This window comes from Microtus oregoni, unplaced genomic scaffold (assembly GCF_018167655.1).
Source record: "Microtus oregoni isolate MIOR12 unplaced genomic scaffold, Mior012 000014F_ref0000157, whole genome shotgun sequence".
Taxonomy (NCBI): Eukaryota; Metazoa; Chordata; class Mammalia; order Rodentia; family Cricetidae; genus Microtus; species Microtus oregoni.
The window spans coordinates 39,153,946-39,176,748 of record NW_024543073.1 but is presented as its reverse complement, the minus strand read 5'-3'; the positions used below and the strand labels follow the sequence as shown (position 1 = coordinate 39,176,748).

The 22,803-nt window shown below is 37.0% G+C and overlaps 2 protein-coding genes across 10 annotated transcripts in view; one reads left to right on the top strand and one right to left on the bottom strand.

The window, feature by feature from the left end:
- Positions 1-2,805, top strand: part of Erap1 (endoplasmic reticulum aminopeptidase 1) — a 33,950-nt gene extending 31,145 nt beyond the window's left edge. Inside the window, exon 19 of the mRNA XM_041663346.1 lies at positions 456-2,805. Within this exon, the coding sequence (XP_041519280.1) occupies positions 456-608 (153 nt within the window). The 3' untranslated portion in view covers positions 609-2,805. The remainder of the gene's footprint in view (positions 1-455) is intronic.
- A 1,443-nt stretch (positions 2,806-4,248) lies between these two features.
- The window catches only part of Cast (calpastatin), a 99,016-nt gene continuing 80,461 nt past the window's right edge, over positions 4,249-22,803 (bottom strand). For all 9 annotated transcript variants that reach the window (XM_041663347.1, XM_041663349.1, XM_041663351.1 and 6 more), the window contains 10 exons: positions 22,657-22,707; positions 22,424-22,495; positions 15,933-16,031; positions 13,182-13,286; positions 11,481-11,573; positions 10,240-10,275; positions 9,643-9,735; positions 8,538-8,609; positions 5,959-6,019; positions 4,249-4,833 (listed from right to left, as the gene is read on the bottom strand). In XM_041663347.1, the coding sequence (XP_041519281.1) occupies positions 5,972-6,019; positions 8,538-8,609; positions 9,643-9,735; positions 10,240-10,275; positions 11,481-11,573; positions 13,182-13,286; positions 15,933-16,031; positions 22,424-22,495; positions 22,657-22,707 (669 nt within the window). In that variant the 3' untranslated portion in view covers positions 4,249-4,833; positions 5,959-5,971. The remainder of the gene's footprint in view (positions 4,834-5,958; positions 6,020-8,537; positions 8,610-9,642; positions 9,736-10,239; positions 10,276-11,480; positions 11,574-13,181; positions 13,287-15,932; positions 16,032-22,423; positions 22,496-22,656; positions 22,708-22,803) is intronic.

Below are 22,803 nucleotides of genomic sequence, written 5' to 3'. Positions count from 1 at the left end.
CCTCAAAGTGTTGGCACTAATATAGGCCAGACCCAAAGGAAAGACTGCATTTATATCATCGATAATGTTTTCCACGGCAAAGAAAACATCTGCACATTCTGCCTTTCAGATATCATATTTAAAACTTAACTCTGCATCTCTGTATAACAGAATTCATATTAAATGGACACAGTCAATTAACCCTTCATTGTGAAATGGTATATGCAAAGCATTTTAAAGTCTGGCAACTGCGAATAAATAAGAGCTACAGGAGAAAAAGAATCTGACATCATGTGTCATGAGCTCATTTTGTGTAGTTTACTTAAGTTATATGTAAACGTATTCAGACCCCTTGGACTTCCTTCTATATATAATGTTACCAAATGCTGGCTTGATTTTTCTTGTAACTGCCCTTAAATAACCATTCGCTTAATGTAACAAACTAATGCTTTTAAAATTCACCTTTTCTTCCCAAGGTAAAAGGATTCTTTAGCTCCTTGAAAGAGAATGGTTCTCAGCTCCGTTGTGTTCAACAAGCCATTGAGGCCATTGAGGAAAACATACGATGGATGGATAAGAATTTTGAAAAAATCAGGCTATGGCTGCAAAAGGAGAAGTTGGAAATGTGACAGTTTGTTTCTTGTCAAGTTCCTGTGATTTATAATCAGCAAAATTTTGTTCAATTTGAGTATTTTCAAGCTAAAGATGGTTGTTTTGGTTCCCACTGAAGATATTTTCTTATTTCATTTGACTTGATCATGTCTGAGAAAAGTTTGTCTTCAATGTCTGTTGCTGCCATGGGTCTGGCTAAGATGTGGCCCTGCTGTGTAAACCCAAGTGCCCAGTTCCTTGCCACAGAAAAGCCAGGGGGCTTCTTCTCATTTCATACTTTATGCTTCCACCCCACAGCTCGCAAAGCTCTGTGCCTTCTGTGTCAGTCATTCGTCAAGGTCTCTGCAAGACTGTGGGTAGTGAAGCACGTGTGTAGCAAGTACTTGGATCATGAGCCTCACTGGAAAACGGCAGTGTGCCAGCCCTCCTATTGCTCTCCCTAAATCTACTGTCCACCCTGTCTTCCTGGCTGCTGTATGGGTGTTGAGATGCAGGGTCCAGTTAACCAGGCATCTTTGCCCTCTGGGTTTTTACTGATAGACTAGGAGTTTGGAGTTGGAATCCAGGAGGGAGAGGGTAGAAGTTTTACTTCTGAGATAGCTTTCTTTCCCACACAGTCCTTTTCTATTTCTTGTCTGTGGTAATTGCCTCCTCCTTGTGCATTCAGGGCAAGGGAAAGAGCAGGAACCTGGTGATACCTGTCATGGTAGGACTGGTTATTTTTACACACCCTACTTGAACTCTGTAAAAATGTGCATTTAGAAGCTTCCTTAGGTAAGTCAAATATGAGAGCCACATACTTCCTTTTGAACCTCACTTCTGAAAAAAAAAACAAAACAAAACAGTGTACTCAGGTCTGTATCGGAAATAACCTTCATGCTGCAGGAGCACCTTCCAATAGCCGCTGAAATACCAGCCCACTGGGGCACGGTCTATTTCTCTTTAAAAATGAGCGGCAGTCCTCTGCTCGCTCTCTTGGTTCTGCGATTAGACTCCTTTCCTGGCTGTCGGTATTCTCAGAATGGACGCTGGGCGGGCATTGATTCCAGTCGCGACTCGGACACAGCGCCATCTGCTGGCCAAGAGGTAAAATGGCAGGTTTCTTTTTTAATGGAACTCTTGCTGCCACTTTGGTAGAAATCACAAGTGGCCTATATGCCTATGGAGGTACCTCAATTTACTTGTTATTAGGTTTTAGTTTCCTTCTGAATGTTATATCAGTATGGAAGTATGTGGCATTAATTGATATGATTAATACCATGATAGGCAAAATTGACTTTTTATCTAAAGGTACTAGGAACTTACCTGAAAGGGCCAAGCTGTTGAATTTGACTTTCAGAAGTTATCACAGAGTTTTGATAAGGTAACAGACAGAATACCTTCATTTTAAGATATCCTGGAAAGACAAATCCTTAAGAAGGGAATAGTGTTTTAAATTCCTGAAGAACTCACATTGGCTCTTATTGTGAATACATCTCTGAGGACTCATTACGAAAGGATAATAAGAATAGCATGCTTATATTAGTATAAGGAAAGAATTCTTTAAGTCTTATATAAGAATTTTTTGATGTATAGCATACATTACAGGATAAATGAATATAACCAATAGGAATGATGTCAAAATATAATGCTGTAATATATGATGGAAAAGAGAGAGTTTAGGGTGTGGGGGGCTCAATTATATTTTCATTGCTCTAACAGAATGTCTGAGGTAATCAGCTTAAATGAGAAAAGATTTTGTCTCAGTGTTTTTAGCTTAAGGCTTGCTGGCTCTGTTGTTACTGGCCCACGGCGAGATACTATGGCTACCTTAACAGTTATCAGGGAAGAATGGTTACCCACTAGTGGCCAGAAAATAGAAGGACCAGAGAGGTGTCTGGGGACACCATATACTGTATCACAGCATTCTGTCAAAGCCATACTCCCACAGACTAGACCTATTTCCTCCAACTAACACCTACCTCCTAATAGCCCATTCAAGAATGAAGTCATAAATAAATTGGTGACTGCAAATGGATTAACCTACTAAGGAGCTGAGCCTTCGTGATCCAGTCCCCTCTTTTACTATTGCCAACTGGGAACCAAGACTTCAACATGTGAGTCTCCTGGAGGGACACTTCATATTCAAACCACAACAAATGTGTTTACAACTCTATTTTTTATATTGACTGCCTATGAAGGCTTGAGAATAAAATAAAAGTAATCTACTATTAATTTTTTCACAGAGTACATTGAAAAAAGAACATACAGCCAAGACTTTCCTGTAAAATATTTTCCTTTAATTGCATTTTATATCTTGATTAAAGAAACACAAATACTGATTTGGTCACTTTTACTTTTGGAAAATCCCATTTCCTAAACAGATAAAATGTTACATGTGCAACAACTGTTTGGTAATAAAATCCACCTGTTCTTTACTTCAAAGAAAATAGCTGCAATTATTTTCTTTTGACCAAATGAATTTAAAAATAAAAGGTAAAAGAGAATAAAAAAGGACTTCTTTAGATCCCATGGCTTATGCAAGTCACTGTGAGTGTCCAATTCTTGAGGATATTTCCCAATTAAGAAAACTATTTTAGGTACCTTAAGTGTACATGAGATTTTAAAGGTACTCTTAAATTTATGTTATTTCGTTACATCATTTAAGAATATTGCTATATGTGAATGGACATTTGTATACTACAGCCATAGCCTTGGAGGTGTATTTGTCAATGTCAAAGGTTTCAGTGTATTTTTAGAAACAAAAGGAACAAACATCTATACTGCCCAGAGTCAAGTATTAGACACCATAGGTTCAAATCTCTCAGGCAGTATATTTTCTTCTTGTCAGTGCCTTGAAAACAGAACAGTGACCACCCTTTTTATAGAACTAGGAATTCAACACTTGTGTGGGTTTAATTTGATATCTAAATGGTGCATGGATGATTTGTACTTTTGGAGACAGTTACAAATATCACGTTCAATTTAAGTATTATTACTTTTGCTTGGTCTTACCTGCCTCCACTCCCCCCCCCCCAGGAATTACTGGTGATGTTAGTTATGTTTAGTAAAGTTAATTAAATCCCAAAAAAATCTTTTCATTTGTATCAAAGGCTGTGATCTTTGGAAACAAGAAAGTTGAAGTCTGGTTTATATATACCTGACATCTTTTCCAGCATACAATGCCAAGAAATATAGAAGGAACTTTTTTTAATCAAAATTCCATCATTGACACTACTGCAGTGCTCAGAAAACTCTGAGATACTATTCAAAGATGTTAGGATACCTTAACCTACTTTGATATAGAAGCAGATTTTAAATTTTATTATATACATACTGTGTGTGTGTGTACATTATTTTTAAAGAAATCCATTTTTGTGTTTCATAAATTTGACTCCTATAAAACCACATATAGACAATGTGGCAAATGTCTCTAAGCAAATGATTGCAATCTGGGGTTCATGTAGAGAGTGGAACCACAGTTTAGGTAAACCAATATAGTTCAAACCCCATGAGTATTCTAAGAATCCCAACTTTATTGCTGAAACTTGCTGTGCACTGACATCACTAGCCTGTGCTTTGCTCTTCTGCTGACTTAATTCAAGTCTTAGTGTGTCCTCTCTGTCTCAAGTCTCTTCTGTCCTCATTCCTAGTAAAGGAGAGATCAGGTACGAAAGATTGGTGTTCCCTGGTTTACCCAGGTTATCTATCATTAATTTATTACTAGCAGCGCCAAAGGAGTTATGTGCCCAATATACAATATTTTATATTTGACTTATCAACATTAACCCAAAGATACATCAAATACAGTTCAAAAGCCCAAGAGAAAAAGAGGTAATAAAAAATCAGAATACTGACAAAAGATGAGAGCATTATTTTTCAAATGCTAAAAAAATTAAGTGCAAACCAAAAATAATAATGAGATTTACAGGCACTGAACGTATAATGTGCAAAAGTTTGCAAAGGTTTTCTGGGTTTTTTTGGTGTTTTAAGAAACTATGAAATATGTTTCTTACAAATATAAAGCTTCCTTCTCCCACCTAAAGGTAATTAAAAATCTTTGAAGTTTATCCATACTGATATAGCAACACAGGTGAACCAGAGAAATTCATTTTCTTTTTGAAAAAGAATAACAAACCAGTGTTTAAGATGTCCAAAGACATCACAAATACCACTGTCTAGAAGCCACCCAAAAAAATTGTCACCAAAGCCTTTGTTCTTCAAATCACCATCCACCAGTTGAAAAATTTTTATTCAGATACCCTGAAAATACAAGGAAATACGATTAGTTTCTTAATGTAAAACCCTTATTTAACTGAGAAGATGTGCAGCAGCTGGAGGTGGTGTGCACTGGCTCCTCTACAGAGCATGACATGGATCGTGGGGAAAGCGGAGCCAATTTAACCCACACTTTTCTTTTAAAAGGTTCCCACTTCACATTTTCATTTGGGAGTTTATGTCTCAGTGTGAAAGTGAAGTTACAAGGCGACTTTTGTAGATCTACCATGTGGGTCCCAAGGATGGAACTTGGGTGGTCAGGCTTGGTGCCAAGCGTCTTTACCTGCTCAGTCACCATGCCAGCCCCATTTTCTTTCTTCTTTCTTTCTCTTTCTTTCTTTCTTTCTTTCTTTCCTCCCTCCCTCCCTTCTTTCTTTTTCTTTTTTTTTTTTTTTTGGCTTTGTTGGGTAAGCAGTTTCATTTTATGGCTTATAAGAAGGCCAGAACCCATCTATTGAAGGATAGGTCAGAATCAATCATTGTTCTCGAAATTAACAAAGTTAAAAGGTTAAACTATGGTTCCCAAACTCTATGGTTTCTACCACTCAGCATGATTGTTATTTCAGAAACCAATTAATGTCATTTTGCTACAAATTGTAATACATTAATCTGCTTTGCAACAAAAATCTGTACAATTATCTGGATTTCAAAGACTCTACTAGGTTCTGATATATTATTTTCTTTAAAAGTCTGAGTATTATAAAACGTTTTTTGTTTTGTTTTGTTTTTGTTTTTCGTTTTTGGTTTCCCAACACAGGCTTCTATGTATAGCCCTGGCTGTCCTGGAACTCACTCTGTAGACCATGCTGACCATGAACTTACAAAGATCCACCATCTTCCATCTCCTGAGTGGTGGAATTAAAGGTGTGTGCCATCACTACTCAGCTCTTAAAGAGCTCTTAATCACATAAATTTTGTTTTTAAATTCTAGTAGCACAATAAACCCTTTAGTGCCTTTTAGAGAAGGGATTGCTTTGAACTTTGCACCATTTCCTGAGAGTAGGCCACAACAAGTATGAAATACTCAAGAGATAAACTTCATGTCTCTTCCCATAATGCAAGCTGCTAGAATGGCCAGTTATTTCTATTTACAGTAAAAACTCAACTTACCAAACATGTAACTTTAACTTTCCTTTTTGTCAGCCTTTGGAGTGGACGCTTCTTCTGTCTTCTAAGGGGGAAGCAAAGCTAGAGTCAGTGCTTTCATTTCTAAATCAGTGCTAAACCACTGTTTCACCAGGGAAGTTTAATGAAAAAAAAAAAGGGCTTCTAAGGATTAAACAAACAGGTAGTAAAGAGGGTGGGATGAGAGCTGGGGATAAAATAGCCTAGTTTATGTTTTTCTTCTTTTGACACAAACAGACTCTGTCCTTTCCACTCAGGTTTTAGTTATAAGCTATAAGTAGCCTTAAATCATCCTAAATTTTCTACTTTAAACTTATTTTTTTATTGTCTGTACAAGAAAACTTTCAAGTGCAGAGTGTTTCTGGAATTAGGACAGTGTTTCACCATCCCACCATGACCCCATCTTTTTTTGCATTGGGAAGGGGCTAGCTAACTCATCTCCATTGTGTAGGTTTTTGTAAATGGGTTGGTCAGGCACTTTTGTAATTATAATTAAAAGATAAGGGATTAATAATTTAACCTGAGACATAATATTCTTGTATCCTGTGATGAAATCAGTTACATAAAGACTTCATTAGCTTGCTCGTAAGACGTGCTGATGAATCAATGAAAAAAAGAGGCCATGAATTTGGAAGAGAGCGAGGGAGGATATATTGGAGAGTTTGGAGGAAGACCTGGGAAGGGCACATTGATTTAATTATAATCTCAAAAAGAAAAGAGTAACTAGTCTATTAGGGTCTTTTATTTTTCATTATGGTCCAAATAAAGATTGTAGTTATTTAAAATAAGACATACAGCCGGGCGGTGGTGGCGCACGCCTTTAATCCCAGCACTCGGGAGGCAGAGGCAGGTGGATCTCTGTGAGTTCGAGACCAGCCTGGTCTACAAGAGCTAGTTCCAGGACAGGCTCCAAAACCACAGAGAAACCCTGTCTCGAAAAACCAAAAAAAAAAAAAAATAATAAGACATACATAGAATTGGAAGGAACTTAAAAATTGTCTGAACCAATATCCATCTCTGACTCCAGCTTGAGAAATTTTAGTGATAGGAGATGTGCAACCATGATGCTACAAATGCCCAGTTCTCAGCACAGCTTAAACCTGTAACTTCCACCCATTAGTTCTACAAATGCCCCAGTTCTCAGCACAGCTTAAACCTGTAACTTCCACCCATTAGTTCTCATCCTACTTTGTACAACACAGAAAGTTAGGTACTGCTATATGAACTGGATATTAAATGCCCCTTAAGAACCATGTGTAAAACGACTTTTACTTAGGCCAGCCATTGAGGGTGTGACCATATCTCAATCAGGGTTGTGGTATCCCATCTCTTCTGTGTTTCCTGACTCATGAGGTGAGCATTTTACCCCGCAACAGATTCCTATTTTAAAGCACTGACTCATGAGAGGAACAAAGCAATATGATAATCGATCATAAGATTTTCTCTTTGTAACTTAACTATCTCAAGTATACAGTGACATGATGTTGGTCATTATATGGATTGTCTTATTATTTACTAATCTCCCTCCCAAACACCATCCAATTAATACTGTGAAAACTCTAATGCCTTCCCTAACTTTATAAATTACCTGTGTCCTAGTTAGAGCTCTGTCAACTTAACATCCTAGAGGCACCTGAGAAGGGATTCTCAGCTGAGAGATTGTTCAGTCCAGACTGCTCTGTGAGCATGTCAGTAGAGGACGATCTTGCAATTGATATAAGAGGGCTGAGCCCACTGTAAGCAGCATTAGTCTTGGAAAAGTGAGCCTGGCTCAGCAGGAGTCTGGGAAAGAGCTACCTAGTAACCTTACATCCATGGTTTCTGCTTGAGTTCCTGATTTTTCTCAATGACTGATTGTGATCTGGAAGTGTAAGCCAAACAAACTCTTTTTTCCATTAAGGTACTTTTTGGTCCTGATGTTATATTATAGTACCTGAAATCAAGCTAGAATAATCTTCATGTTATAAAATCTATGTAAATCACATGCTCTGGTGGTGCAGTAATAACAGCAAGCCACATGCTGTTTGAACTGTTTGAAGGACACATTTCATTTATATTTTCAAAGCACAAGTTACTTAAAAACATTATATATACATACATATCTATCTTTAAAGTTTCAACTTAGATAACTTTTTGAATTTTTTTAAAAAAAAATTTATGTGTACTGGTATTTTGCCTGCATGTATGTCTGTGTACCACATGCATGCCTGGTGCCCCCAGAGGCTGGAACAGCATTCTATTCCTGGAACAGGAATTATAGATGGTTGTGAGTTACATGTGGGTGTTGAGAACCAAATACAGATCCCCAGAAACAGTCAGTGCTTTTAAGAGCTCAGTCATTGCTCCAGCCCCCAAGAGATGGATTTCTTATTTACTTATCTGTCTGTCCGTCATCCATCCATCCATCCATCCATCCATCTATCTTTTTAGTAAGGCATGGGGATAGTTATTACTTAAGAGTCTTTCTCTCTAAATAGCTTACAACATCAAGCTTTAGCTAACAGATAAATATTACTTCCTTGCAATTGTTAAGCAAATACTGACATATTTATGGCCATGTTTACCTTGGACGAGTTCTTTGTTTTCACTCCATTCTTGGGTGCTTTGGAACTTGAACCCGTCTTCTTGCTCTTCTCCTAAAACAATGGAAGTGTAATGAGACTACTGCCATCATCAGTCCACGGAGACATTGGATCATTAGATGAATCCAGGCTACTCCTGTTAACAGCCTGCACACCCCCAACTTAACTGAATAAAAATGAGTAGCTTGGTACTAATCTTTAAAATAACAGTGATTATACCCATATTTTAGTCAGGACATAAAAAAGGCTAATAAGAGAGAACTGTGGGTTACCCTGGTGTTTAATATATCCCATCATTTCATGTGAACCCATGTTCAAATGTATCCCCACAATTTTCTTTTAGAAAACCAGAGGTTAAAAAAAATCAGAGCCAGGCAGAAAACCCATTGTTTTCTCCCATTAATATATGTTAGTAAGATGAAAACAAATGTATAATTCAATAGTTGTGGTGCACTTAATCTATAAAGCACATCTCATAAATCGCACAACAGGAAGGGTGGATGTTGCAGTCTGTTTGCTGCTGTTTTGGCTGCATTAAACCTAACTCATGATCATGTCCTCTCCACCAACTGATTTAATTTACAGACTCTCTCAGCCTCCTGCTTCTCTCTTCTGGAAACACCTAATTGATGTTTCTGTCTCATTTCCTTTCCTCTTTTTCCCCTTGTCTCCCTTCACTTTATTTTCCCACTCATTTCCTCTCATCCCCTTCTTTTTCTCCACTCTGTTCCAATCTATCCTTTCCTGTTTCCTCTTCTTTGATAAATGTCCTATGTTTTTGCATGAAGGCTGTACAGCTTTCAAATGTAACAGTGTCTATGGTTAGATTCATTTCTCTGCTAACACTGAAAACAGGGGTTTGGGGTTTTTTGTTTTCCTTCATGGCATATAAAAGTCAACGTAAGTAAAAAAGAGCTCTGATTTTGTTTTTGTTTCTTTGTTTTTGTTTTCAGAGACAGGGTTTCTCTGTAGCTTTGGAGACTGTTCGGGAATTTGATCTGTATACCAGCAGACCTTGAACTCACATAGATGTATACATACATGCTCATGTGTATTTCAAAGAAATCAGTATGAAAAGACGCAGTACCTTTGCTGTATTCTGTGAGGTCTCTGCAGTTGAGGGGCAGCTATCCAAATCTTCAGAGAGGGCATCAATGGGGTCCTGGTCATGAGCAGGCTTCTAGGGTATTGGTAGAGCCACATAGAGATTATCACCTCATATTCTTAACAGGAAAACGTGTTTAAGAAGAGATGCTTACTGTTGTTTATTTCCCTAAAACACTACACTACCTAAAGGGGACATGAAGCATGAAAATCTAAGCGTCTTCATTTTCTCCTATTCTTTTTCCTAGAGGCAGTGAGGGGACAGTCTCGTGTAGGCTGAGCCAATCTTAAACTCACCGCGAACCTCTTATTTTTCCATGTCCCTTATCCAGAGTTGGGATTATAAGCATGTACCACTATGCTAGATCCATCTTACACTCTTTCCTACAAGTTTCCTCACCCAGAAAGCTGGTACTATTTTTAAACGGCTCTTGTGAGAAATAAATTGGAGTTAGTAATATAGGCCTATCTGCACACATTGTCACAGGACAAAAATATTTAACAATGTTTAGCTTCTTTAAAGCTTAAAAAAAGGCCACACCTATATGAAAAACAATGAAAGTATACATCATGGTATTACCTTTGATTTCTTTGTAGGTGGCTTCTCTGGTTTGTCCTTAAAAATAAGGAAGACTTTCGGTTAACCACAGTCTCTTTGTACAGGCTCCCCTAGTCATAGACAGTATGTTTAGAATTCAAGGACTGTACAGAATTGATAACCTTAGCACCTAACCCAGATCTCTCCCAGATCTTTACCTTCACAGCCCTTTCAGTAGCCACGGGGATACAAGGATTTGATTCTGGAAGTGGTACAGAGATTATGTAGAAATTGTTTGCCACCAGATAATAAAATTTATATCCACTTGAGCTATATGAGCTACATACCTTACCCTCTTTTGTTTTTATTATTGTTTGTTGCTGTTGTTTTGCTTTTTTAAAAAACACTAAATTGCCTTAGCTTGTCTTGAACTTCTAATGCTTCTTCTTCAGCCTTCCAAATACCTGACTAAAAGTCTGCGCCAAGCCTGATGCTAATTGTATTTTCAAAGATCTAAAGATTATTTTCAGACAGGATTATAAGTACCACTAACATATAGGGCTTTTATCCATCGTAAAGCAAGGGCACTAAATGAAACACTTCCAATGATGGTAATATCAACACGGGGGAGCGTGAATGATAGCAGGATACAGAATTTCTAGGAATACTTAATGCAAGCAAAATGAAGGAGTCCTATTCCAGCAAACACTGAGACTTTGGTCAAGGAGGGGCTTCCCCACTGAGATTTCAGAGCATACAGATGGCACCTGGACTCCCTTGTTCCATTTGATGAGCAGGCCTAAGAAGGATGATTCATCCATCCCCAAAGAGAAAAGGAGAGGCAGTCAAATTGGCTTAAAGAAACAAAAGTTTAGAGATCCTGTGGGAAAAGAGGACAAAGTGTGGGGGAGTCTTGTTTATTGGCCCTCAGTTTGTTCACCACGGCCCCTCCTCTGGTTCCTTTACACACAGACTGCTTCCTATGACATCTCATTGCTTCGGTCATTTTTAGAGACTGTTCTTGAAAAATTAACTCTTAACTATATATTCTTGGAATCATTATCAAGAGCCAAGAAGTACAACTCAACATCAGGGCTCGGAACATGAGTAATAGGACTATTTTAAGAAGATACAGCAGAGGGTAGAAACCCTGCTTATCACCTCTGAAGAGACAGTGAAAGTACTGTCATGATGTGTTTTTATGTGCTGTAAGAGTGAAGCCTTTATTCACCTCCAGAGAAGCGAGAGCAGTGGCATGATCTAGACTGTGCGCCTTAATTTACCTGCCCATCATTGTCCAGAAGATGCCTATACTCAGGTGGGATGGTGTCGTCTCTTTCGCCCAGTTTCTCTTTATGTTCTGCTTTAATTTTTTCCTATAAACATTGTAGAGGAAAAAAGGATGTTCATTTCTTTCTTCACAATTCAAAGTGCAGACACTACAGCTATTGTATTTTCCTGAAGCAAAACTTAAACAAAGCAACAAAATGGACAGTAAGCAAGAGCTTCTGAAAATGTGAACATGCCCATATCAGTGGTCTAGTGGCTAGGACTCATTACTATCACTGCCGTGCTATGGGTTCGAACCAACTTTGTAATATATTTAAAAATGCCACGAAGAGAAGTCATGCCTTGCAACAAGGCTCACATAGCACATTTATTGGAAGAAAAGAGAGAAGGGGCAGAGAGGGTGGCAGAGACCAGTCCCTGGGGACAAGAGTGGAAAAAGAAAGATAGAAAGGGAGAGAAAGAGACAGGAAGTGGGTAAGGCTCGCCTTTTAAAAGGGAACATAGCAAATGTGCACAGGGTGTGTTCTCAGTGGCTGTAGATAAGGATTTATTTTGTCAAAAACCCAAGAGCAGGCCAGTATAGATACCCGAACACTAACAATCCCTACCTGTGACATCCCCTGGTCTCTATCACGGATTTTTTTGAGTACAGATCAATCTCTTTGCAGCATTACAATATAGTTTTTAAAATAAAGGTAAAGTTAATCTCAATATTCAGACAATGATGAGAGAATGCAAATGATAATGTCCTGTCTTTGCGACATTGTTTCTTTCAGATGCTTAGAAAGTTACCTCCTTTATAATTTCATTTTATTATTTTTGTGTGTATGATTTGTGTGTATGATTTGTGTGTGTGTGTGTGCATGTGTGTGTGCACAGGCATGTGCATGCCATAGCATGCATATAGAGGTTGAAGAACAATCTTGAATGTCATTCCTCAATTTCTACTTTGTTTGATATAGGGTCTATTGTTTTTGCTATGCATATTCCAGGCTAGGTGGCCTACTAGCTGCCGACAGACAGATCTACTATCTGTGCCTTTGATCTCTGTGTATGGGCTGGAATTATAGACAATCACACTAAATGACTAAGGATTTGAACTCACGCTGTAAGGCTTGTGTGGCAAGCACTTTACCTACTGAGCTAACTCCAGCTATTTTTTGATTCTAAAATATGATCAAGTCAGTTGATCAAGAAATGGCTTGTTAAATATTGTATTCTAAATATAAATGTTTATACACATTGAATATAGTTCAGTTAGTTTATTGTGACCATCTAGACATATCTCTGCAGAGTATAAGTTTTTATATACAGTTTGAATTCAGATTCAGTTATGCTTGCAAAAGAGGTGCAGGGGAAACCTGTGCTGTGTGTGATCTCTGCCATTACAAATACAAAGTGTAGCCACTCAACAAGTATATGCCTTTGAGTAATATGCTGTTATTCCCAAATAAGACCAGGAAAAAATATTGGAAGAGAAAAACCTTAAAACATAGCTATGCTTTCATTTTAAAATTAAATTTGGAAACAGGAATGTTTCCTGTTATGCAGTGTGTACTGAAAATATAATTTTCAGTGAGAAAAAATTACAACCTACACCAAAAAACAGGAAAATTAGATGAAATGGCCCAGCTGCTAACCACCTCCAGACAATGCCAGAGTCTGTGGGGGTGGGGTGGGAAAATATCTTTTACCTTTACTTTATCATCTACTGGTTTGTTCTCATCTGGGTCAGGCTGTCTTTGCCCAAGACTGTCAGAGAGTTCATCCAATGCGTCATTGAGTTCTTTGTCTCCATGCTAAAAAGTAAATAATTCTGAATTAGTTATAAGTTGGCCAAACTGTTCAGGGAAATCACCCAGGAACCTTACCATTTTATTATAGACATCTAGGAGTAAGTCACAGGGATAGACAGTATCAGAGCACAGAATATGTTGATGGTGGAAGAGACAAAGAGCAGTGAGAGCATCTGCCTTCCCTACCCAGATGCCTCAAAGAAATACCACCAGGTTAAGGAAGTCTTTTGGTGGAAATAGCAGGGGCTGCACCCACATAAGTGACCTAAATCTTACCTAGAGGTTCCATAAATAAACAAATCACTTTCCTTTTTAACCCACTGGTGTAGTCGGATGGCTAGCAAGCAGATTTTCAGTGGAACATAAATATGTCTTTGTTTTGTGGTTACTCTAAGATCAGATGGGGGAGGAACATGACAAAGTAGAGCCATAAAACTCAGTACCATTATTCTGCCATTTGTTGGAGCACAAACCCCACAGAAGTTCGGTTTAAGTTACTGAGTGAAAACATGCCTCTGACACATTATGTGAGTTCCTAAAAGAATCCAGAGAGCTTTGGAACTAGTGGAGAATCTCTTTCTTTACTTGCAGGAGGCCCATCATAGTTAAACTGAAGAAATTAATGGAAGGTACTCTAGGGGAAGAAAACCACCAGATCAACACAGTTTGAGTTAACTAAAACAACATTTCATTTTAGATTGTCTACTGCACAATTCGTAAGGCAATTCATCTCCCAAACCTGAGTTTTCTCAGCTAGGAAAAGTGAGTGACACCTACAATCACATGGCTGAGAGGAATGTGTGCTGACACTCAGTTAGGTAAAGAATGCATTGTTATTGATCTTGTTATTATAGTGAAGTTCTATGAACCTTTTAAAACTATTCTTAATATAGGTGGTGTAAAATATTGGCTGTCTATATCTATATGAATTTACTTTATGTCCATATAGATCCAATTAAAAATGTTTTAATGTCTATATTTTACAAGACACCCTGCTGTGATGTGTTCTGCATTGTTCTGTAATTATTTTGAAAATGGGCCATCATACATTATCCCATACATTTGTTCCCCAGCAAATAAGTGTTATCCTCCGGGTAACTAACACATCAGTATAATTTAGAAGTAAGCAAGCACAGGGAAGCTAAGCTAGTTGCTTAAAACACATTGCTAAGAAGTGAGTGGAAAGCCAGGTCCTTGGACTGAAAGCATGGTAAATTTTTTCCTGCCATTCTCAGTCATGTTTATACTTTGCTAGGTTCTTCTCAAGAAGGTTTTCCTGCAATGGTGATTTAGGCACAAAGCTTTTTGAAAACTTTTTTTTAGGATACTCTGCACATATGTAATTTTTCTGAAAGATTGCCTGACACAGCAAAGAAAATTTGCAAGAATTATGATAATATAGTTAACTCTGACGTTCACATATAATTCATTAAAATAAACATTTTTACTTAGTTTTACTGACATCCTAAACACATATACATGATTCTCTAATGGGAAAGCAAAGGAAAGGAACCCCTGTAAAAATATCCTGAAAGGCAGAGGCTTACATCTGGATTGAGAAAAGAACTGCAGCGATGAGAGTGGCTGATTCACTGATTCTTTCTGCTGCACCTTTTAGTCACGTAGACTAAACATACACACATGGAAGGGAGTATTTTGCTTGTTTTAAGCAACTGATTTCCATTAGAGTCCAGGAACACAGCTGTAAATGGTGGAGCTACCTGCGATTAGTCTGGACTTTGTCAGTGCTCTCTGGATATTTTCAGATGATCTTGAGCTGACCCAACAGGATAAAAATTCATCAGAATCCAAGACCACTGTATTAAGAAAGTTTTGACATCACATCAAAAGGAACGAAAGCAAAGCTGATGCCACTAAGGGAACTTCACATAGCAAATGAGCCACTTCTCTCAACAGAGAGGATGAGACTTGGTTAAGGGTATCTCTTTGTCTTTTTATGTTCAATGGATAATGTCTGGTTTGGCACCATAGACAAAGAAGTCAGGAAAAGCTTTGGTCCCATAGTCTTGCATCACAAGACACAATTAAAGCAATATTAATGCTGTGAATTTTCTAATGCTGATATAAAAAGGACAAATTTTCACTTTTGAAATGGTGGAAGAACAATGCAATTCCATGACACACTTGTCTTTTTTTTTTTCAGAATAGCTCAAATGCTCAGAAATTTCATACAATAAATGGGATCAAATGATGGGTAGTAAATTACAGAATAGGCCAGGAAAGACAAAGGAAATCAGTTTTGAGAAAACCTAGGGGCATTTTTTAATCTAGTAATTAGATAGATAGATAGATAGATAGATAGATAGATAGATAGATAGATGATAGATCCTCCTCTATCCATATCTATCTGTATTATATATGCACATATATATTCATATATATGAATGAGAGAATGTGAGACAGAGAGAGAAAGAGAGAGAGAGAGAGAGAAAGAGAGAGAAAGAGAGAGAGAGAGAGAGAGAGAGAAACATGTTGTTTCTCAAAAACACCAATCATCTAAGTCTTTCTGTAATACAAGGTGCCAGATCTTTCTAATAATTTTTCCTATACAATTGTGTTAGACAGGTGCTTTATTTTCTTTCTTGTGGCTGCTTTAGAAATATTTCCCAAGAAAGGTAATTTACTTACCTCAGTGTCAGGTACTGGGGCTGCTGCATGGGTGCTAGGAGCAGGAGTCTGGGAAACTACTTCAGAGATGGCAGCAGAAAGCTTGGCATCATCAAAGTCCTTTTATTAAAAACATTATTATTAACATGTTACATAAAATATTATGGCCATGATATCTTCATTTAAAATACAACTCTTAAAACTGCTTGGTTGCTTAGTCCCTTTATTCAAATGCATACCTTGTAGCAATCTTTAAATCACTATTTTTTCATTTCCACTTCTATTGTATTTTTACAATTTTTCATTTTTATATTCTTAGATCTATTTTTATTATTAATTACATGTAAGTATGTGTATCTATAAGGCTGTATGTGTATATGAATACAGTTGCCCATGAAAGTCATAAGTGGTCCTTAGGTCTCCTGGAGCTGTAGTTACATAAGGTTGTGAGGCATTTTGTGGGTGCTGGGAACTGAATTTGGGTCCTCTGACAGAACAGTATGTGCTCTTTTAGGAAGTCCCATTTATTGGTTATTGCTCTCAGTGTCTTTGCTACTGGGGTTATATTTAGGAAGTTGTCTCCTGTGCCACTGAGTTCAAGGCTACATCCCACTTTCTCTTCTATTTGTGTTGAGGTCCTTGATCCATTTGTACTTGAGTTTTGTACATGGTGATCGATTTGGATCTATTTGCATTCTTCTACACATTGACATCCAGTTACACCAGCACCATTTGTTAAAGATGCTTTCCTTTTTCCATTGTACCATTTTGGCTTCTTTGTCAAAAATAGGGTGTTCATAGGTGTGTGGATTAATGTCAGGGTCTTTGATTCTATTTCATTGATCCACATGTCTGTTTTTATGCTAATATCAAGATTTTTTTTTTATCACTATAGCTCTATAGTAGAGCTTGAAGTCAGGGATGGTGATGCCTCTGGAAGTCCCTCAGGACAGGACTGTTTTAGCTATTCTGGGTTTTTGTTTTTCCATATAAAATTGAATATTGTTCTTTCAAGGTCTGTGAAGAATTGTGTTGTGATTTTAATGGGGACTGCACTGAACCTTTAGATTGCTTTTGGTGAGATTGCTGTTTTTTTAATGTTGATCCTACCTATCCAAGTGTATGGAAGATCTTTCCATTTTCTGATATCTTCTTAAATTTCTTTCTTTAGAGATTTAAAGTTCTTGTCATACAGGTTTTTCACTTGTTTGGTTAGTGTTATCCCAAGATGTTTTACACTTGTGGATATTGTAAAGGGTGATATTTCTCCAACTTCTTTCTCAGTCTGTTTATCATTTTTATATAGGAAGGGCACTGAATTTTTTTTTTTTAGTTAGTCTTGTATCCCGCCACATTATTGAAGGTGTTTATCAGCTGTAGGAGTGTCTGGGTAGAGTTTTTGGGGTAAGGCAAAGGACATGGTGAATAAGACTAAAAGACAGCCTACAGAATGGGCAAAGATTTTCCCCCACATCTGTCAGAAGGCTGATCTCCCAAATACATAAAGAACTCAAGAAACTAGACATCACAATACAAAATAATCCAATTAAAAATGGGGTTTAGAGCTACACAGAATTCTCAGCAAAATCTCAGATGGCTAAAAGACATTTAAGGAATTGCTCAACATCCTTAATCATCAGGGAAATGCAAATCAAAATGACTCTGAGATACCATCTTACACCCATCAGAATGGCTAAGATCAAAAATACTGATGACAGCTTACGTTGGAGAGGATGTGGAGTCAGTGGAATACTCCTCCACTGCTGGTGGGAGTGCAAACTTGTACCACCACTTTGGAAATCAGTATGGTGGTTTCTCAGAAAACTGGGAATCAACCTACCTCAACACCCAGCAATACCACTGCTGGGCATATACCTAAAGGATGCTCAATCATACCACAAGGACACTTGCTCAACAATATTCATAGGAGTATTATTTATAATAGCCAGAACCTGGAAACAACCCACATGTCCCTCAATTGAACAATGTATGAAGAAACTGTGATACGTTTACATAATGGAATATTACTCAGCTGTCAAAAACAATGACATCATGAAATTTGCAGGCAAATTGATGGAACTAGAAAAAAACCATCCTGAGTGAGGTAATCCAGACTCAGAAAGATAAACATGGTATGTACTCACTCATAAGTGGATATTAGGTGTAAAACCAAGGATAACCAGACTACAGTCTATAGCCCCAGAGAAGCTAGGGAACAAGGATGACCCTAGGAGAGACACATGAATTGCCCTGCGAAGGGGAATTAGAGGAAATTGTAAACTAGGGTTGGAGGCAGTAAATGGAAGGGGGTGGGAGATGAGAACACGAGAGAATGGGATGGTTGAGCAGGGAGAGGGACAGAGTAGGAGAGCAATGAAAAGAGATCTTGATAGAGAGAGTCACTATGGGGTTAGGGAAAAACCAGGCCAGGGCAATTCCCAAGAATCTACAAGGATGACTCCAGTTAAAGACTCCTATCAGTATGGAGAGGGTGCCTGAACTGGCCTTCCCCTGTAATCAGATAGGTGAATACCCCAACTATCATCATAGAGTCTTCATTCAGTAACTGATGGAACCAGATGCTGAGATCCACAATCAAGCACCAGGCTGAGCTTCAGGAATCTAGTCAAAGCGTGGAGCAAGAGTGGTCAAGATCATGATGGAGAAATCTACAGAGACAGCTCTATCAAGTTCTTGAAAACTCATTAACTATAGACCCACAGCTGTGGAGCCTTCATAGGACCAAACTTGGCCCTCCATATGTGGGATACAGTGGTGAAGCTTGGACTATCTGAGAGACCCCTGGCAGTGGGACCAGAATCTATCCTTTGTATACAAGCTAGCCTGTTGGAGGACATTCCCTATGATAGGATACCATTCTTGGCCTTAATGCAGGGGGGAGGGTCTTGGTTCTGGCCCAACATAATGTACCAGACTTTGTTGACTCCCCATGGGAGCCCTTACCCATTGAGAGAAGTGGATGGGGGTGTTCAGGTGGAGAGGTGAAGGGGGAGGAAGAAGGGATGGTAAAAACTGTGTTTGGAATGTAAAATGAAATTTTAAAAAATAAAAATATATAATAAAAAAACTGTATGTTTTCTTAACCACTGAGACATCTGTCCAACCAATGATTTCCTCTTTCTATTTCACATTTGTTACTCTAAATGCCATCCAACAATCTATTCAGAGTTCTGTGGCTTATTTATGTGTTTATTGGACACTGGGTTATTAAAAAATAAATTATTTTTAAATTATGCTGTATATAAGTTATAGACATGTCTTTTGGGAGTGTTTAAAAAAATCTTTTTCGCAGTTTAACTTCTGTTCAAATGAATTCAAGATCAAAGGCAAGACGTAATGGGAAGTGCCAATGGGAAAAGACCTATCAAAGTTATGATAGTAGCTTAGAGACCATTTTCCTTAGATGGACAGAGGTCTGGGGGTGCCAAATTGAGGAGGACTTTGGAGGTTAGAGGATGGAACACAGTCTCATATCTGAAGTTCCAGATAGACAGAGTTAGATCTTTAAAAATTGTGATATTCGGTATTACAGTCATTGATGAGAGGAATTCCATGTAAGAGAAATTTTTAAACTTATTTTTAACTGATATAAAAGACTGGAAAATCTGCATATATTAATAGAGCAAAGTACAATGCCAAAATATATTTATAAATTATGTAATTTTAAGTGATGTTTAAACTATCTCTGCAAATATTTATCATTTCTTATGTTAAAATTTCAAAATACTTTCTTATACCATTAAGAAACATTTACTTCATTTTTTAAATAAATGAGTCTTAAAAAATCCACAGCACTGGCACATTCTAATAAGAATACATAGTGCTGAAAACGATGGACATAGTCCTGTTTGCTATTGACATAATTAAACTTTTATATTATGTGTTCACTTCTGATAATTGCCAAAGGCACAGTGAGTTATATGCCTTAAGCCAGCAGCGGTGGTTTCTTCTAAATGATGTGCAACAAATTATCCCTGGTTCCCTTTAGTATGCTACATTCCTCATCTACACCATGTGCAACAAATTATCCCTGGTTCCCTTTAGTATGCTACATTCCTCATCTACACTGATTTTTTATTTTACTCCTGTGCACTCTGCTGTAAGTTAATTCTTGGACTATAGTTTTTACTTACCATTACTGTACTAAAGCCCCAAATGTTTAATGGGTTAATAACACCTAAAACATTTAAAAATACTTATGGTTTCTTATTTTTATAAATTAACTTTTCTAATACATTTTAGAATAATTTTACTCAGTTATAGAAGGTACTGTAGTGATATTTTAATGACAAAATAATTTATTAACTATACAAAAGAATAGTCATTACTTATTGAGAACAATGAATGCATCTTAGATAAACATATTTCTATTTCTGTGCCTTTATTTTTATATTCATTTTTTATTTTGTGCTTTTTATGTAAGTTTAGAATCTCTTATTAATAAAATTTATTGATTTGTTTTTAACATGAAGCTAGCATACATGATATCATATATATGTCTTTTATATAACAGTCATACCAACAATCTATGCAGGCATTCCTTATGAATGTTTGTCAATTACTTTACATTTGTTGCTAATGATTTTCCCTTTAACAGAAATCAAAGTTTTATAATTTTAGAAAAGTTTCTTATGTCATATTCAACATTTTGTTCTTGGCAGTGAACAAAAGGGATTGCCTCTCTTTCAAGGTTTTTATTTAAAGCATGAATATATGTTAAATATCAAATATATAGTTTTGTTTTCAAAATTTATTTATTCCATGTATATGAATGTTTTATCTGCATGTAGATATATACACCATATATATTCCTGGTGCCTGTGAAGCAAAGAAGTGGGCATCATATACCTTCCCTATAGTTACAGACACCATGTAGGTTCTGAGAATTAAACCTGGGTACTCTGCAAGAGCAAGTGGTTAAAAGACCTTAACCACTGAGAAAACTCTCCAGCCTTGTGGCAGTTTTTGAGACAGGATCATACTATGTCCACCAGACTAGCCTTGAACTCACAGACATCCACTTGCCTCTTGCTGGGATTAGAGACATACACCACCAAACCTGGCCTATAAATAAATCTTTCATACGAACATAGCTACTTTATTATTGATAGTGGCTATATTACTATGCTATATTGCCAATTTCCTTGTCAATGAATATCTAAGATTTTGCAAATAATGACTTTAATAATTGTTATAGTGCATGCCAATACTTTTTTACCTTTCAACTAAAGTGACCTTTACTGACTGACACTGTCATATTTGATGAGATTTTTAAAGTGACAATGATTGTTTGTAAGAAGCAACGTTGCAGAACGTCCTCCTTCTCAGGACATACTAATGTCACAGAGGAATCACCTAGACAGTGATGTTTAGAAGAACAAGCCCTTTACGTCTAGTGGAAGGAATTTGTGAACAGTTCTCCCTTTATCTTTAGTTTTGTTTTGTTTAAATGTTATGAATTGTACTGATTGTATTTTTGTCTAGAATTTCTTTAAATTTTTATGTGCAATTTTCCCCCAAATCAGTTTAACTCTTGTAATGCCTGTTACATCTTTCTGTTACATCAAATTTAAATTTTACATTAAATTGAGGTTTCTGTATTGTTTTCCTCTATTATACTCACCAGTACTTTTTAAAGATTTGATATTTATAAGAACCAACTAATAATTGGCTTTGAAATATAAAAACAGAATTTATCTTTGACATGCATGTACACTTGTTAGTATTTTACAAACCACCTAAAGGAACAGCTTCTGGTCAGTTAGAAATGAGGCCGTGGCTCTGTGCCATGTGTTCAGTGCTGAAACTTCCTACTGTCCATACTATTACTTTGGGAAATTAAAATTCCACAGATATCAGATTCATCAAATTTACCTTGTTTTATTTTTAAAGACAAATGGTGGGAAATACATGAATACTTCATTGACTATTTTTTTAAATTTAATTTTATGTTGTTTTATTATCAGTAGTGTATTCTGAATTTATTTCTTAATTTTAGTATTATTTGGAGAACATTTTAAAAATTCTACTTTCCCTATAATTTCTGTTCTATTTTACGATGACCAACAAGGATGGTATGTACAGTAGTTATTCCATTCTATTTGAATTTTACAAGCCAATATATGAGACTTTGTCACTAGAGTTTGTAACAGTGTACCAAATGATTTTCTAACCTGTTATTTGATATTTACCAAACTTAGTTATTTCTATTTCGTTAACTATAATTTTTATACTTACAATGTTAACTTTCTAAAAGAACATTTTAAAAAGTAAATTGCCTTATCTCAAATCTGCTTAGACGTGTCTCAGAGAGGGGGGTGACACAGTTCAGTATTACAGTTCCAAGGTCTACACATAAAACTCAAAAAAACTAGAGAAAGAAAGAAAGGAATAGAGAATGAAAGAGAGAAAGGAAGGAAGGAAGAAAGGAAAGAAAGAAAGAAAGAAAGGGCAAAAAGAGAAAATTTCTCGACCAGGCGCTTCATACTTACAAGAGACGATATGTTTGCCGGACTGGAGAAGTCCTGAGACAAGGCATCAAGAAGGAGCTCATTACTCAAGGGCTGCAAAAAACAGAAAACACAATAAAATCAATGCTGGCATACTTCCTCTTTGTTATTCACCATTGTCGCATCTGATAAACTCACTAAATGGGAAAGCTATGCCCTTCCCAGATTAGCAGTAGCAGCCACAGAAGACAAACTCAGAGAAGCACATTGCTTACTGAAAGTTGTTCTGTGGACTCTTCTGGCCGGAGTGGTTTTCCATCCTTATCCTATTCATAGTGAAAACATAACATTAATTATTTTACATGTTATCTCAAACACGGAACCTATACACTAGACAAGGAATGAACAGGCTAAACCTACTA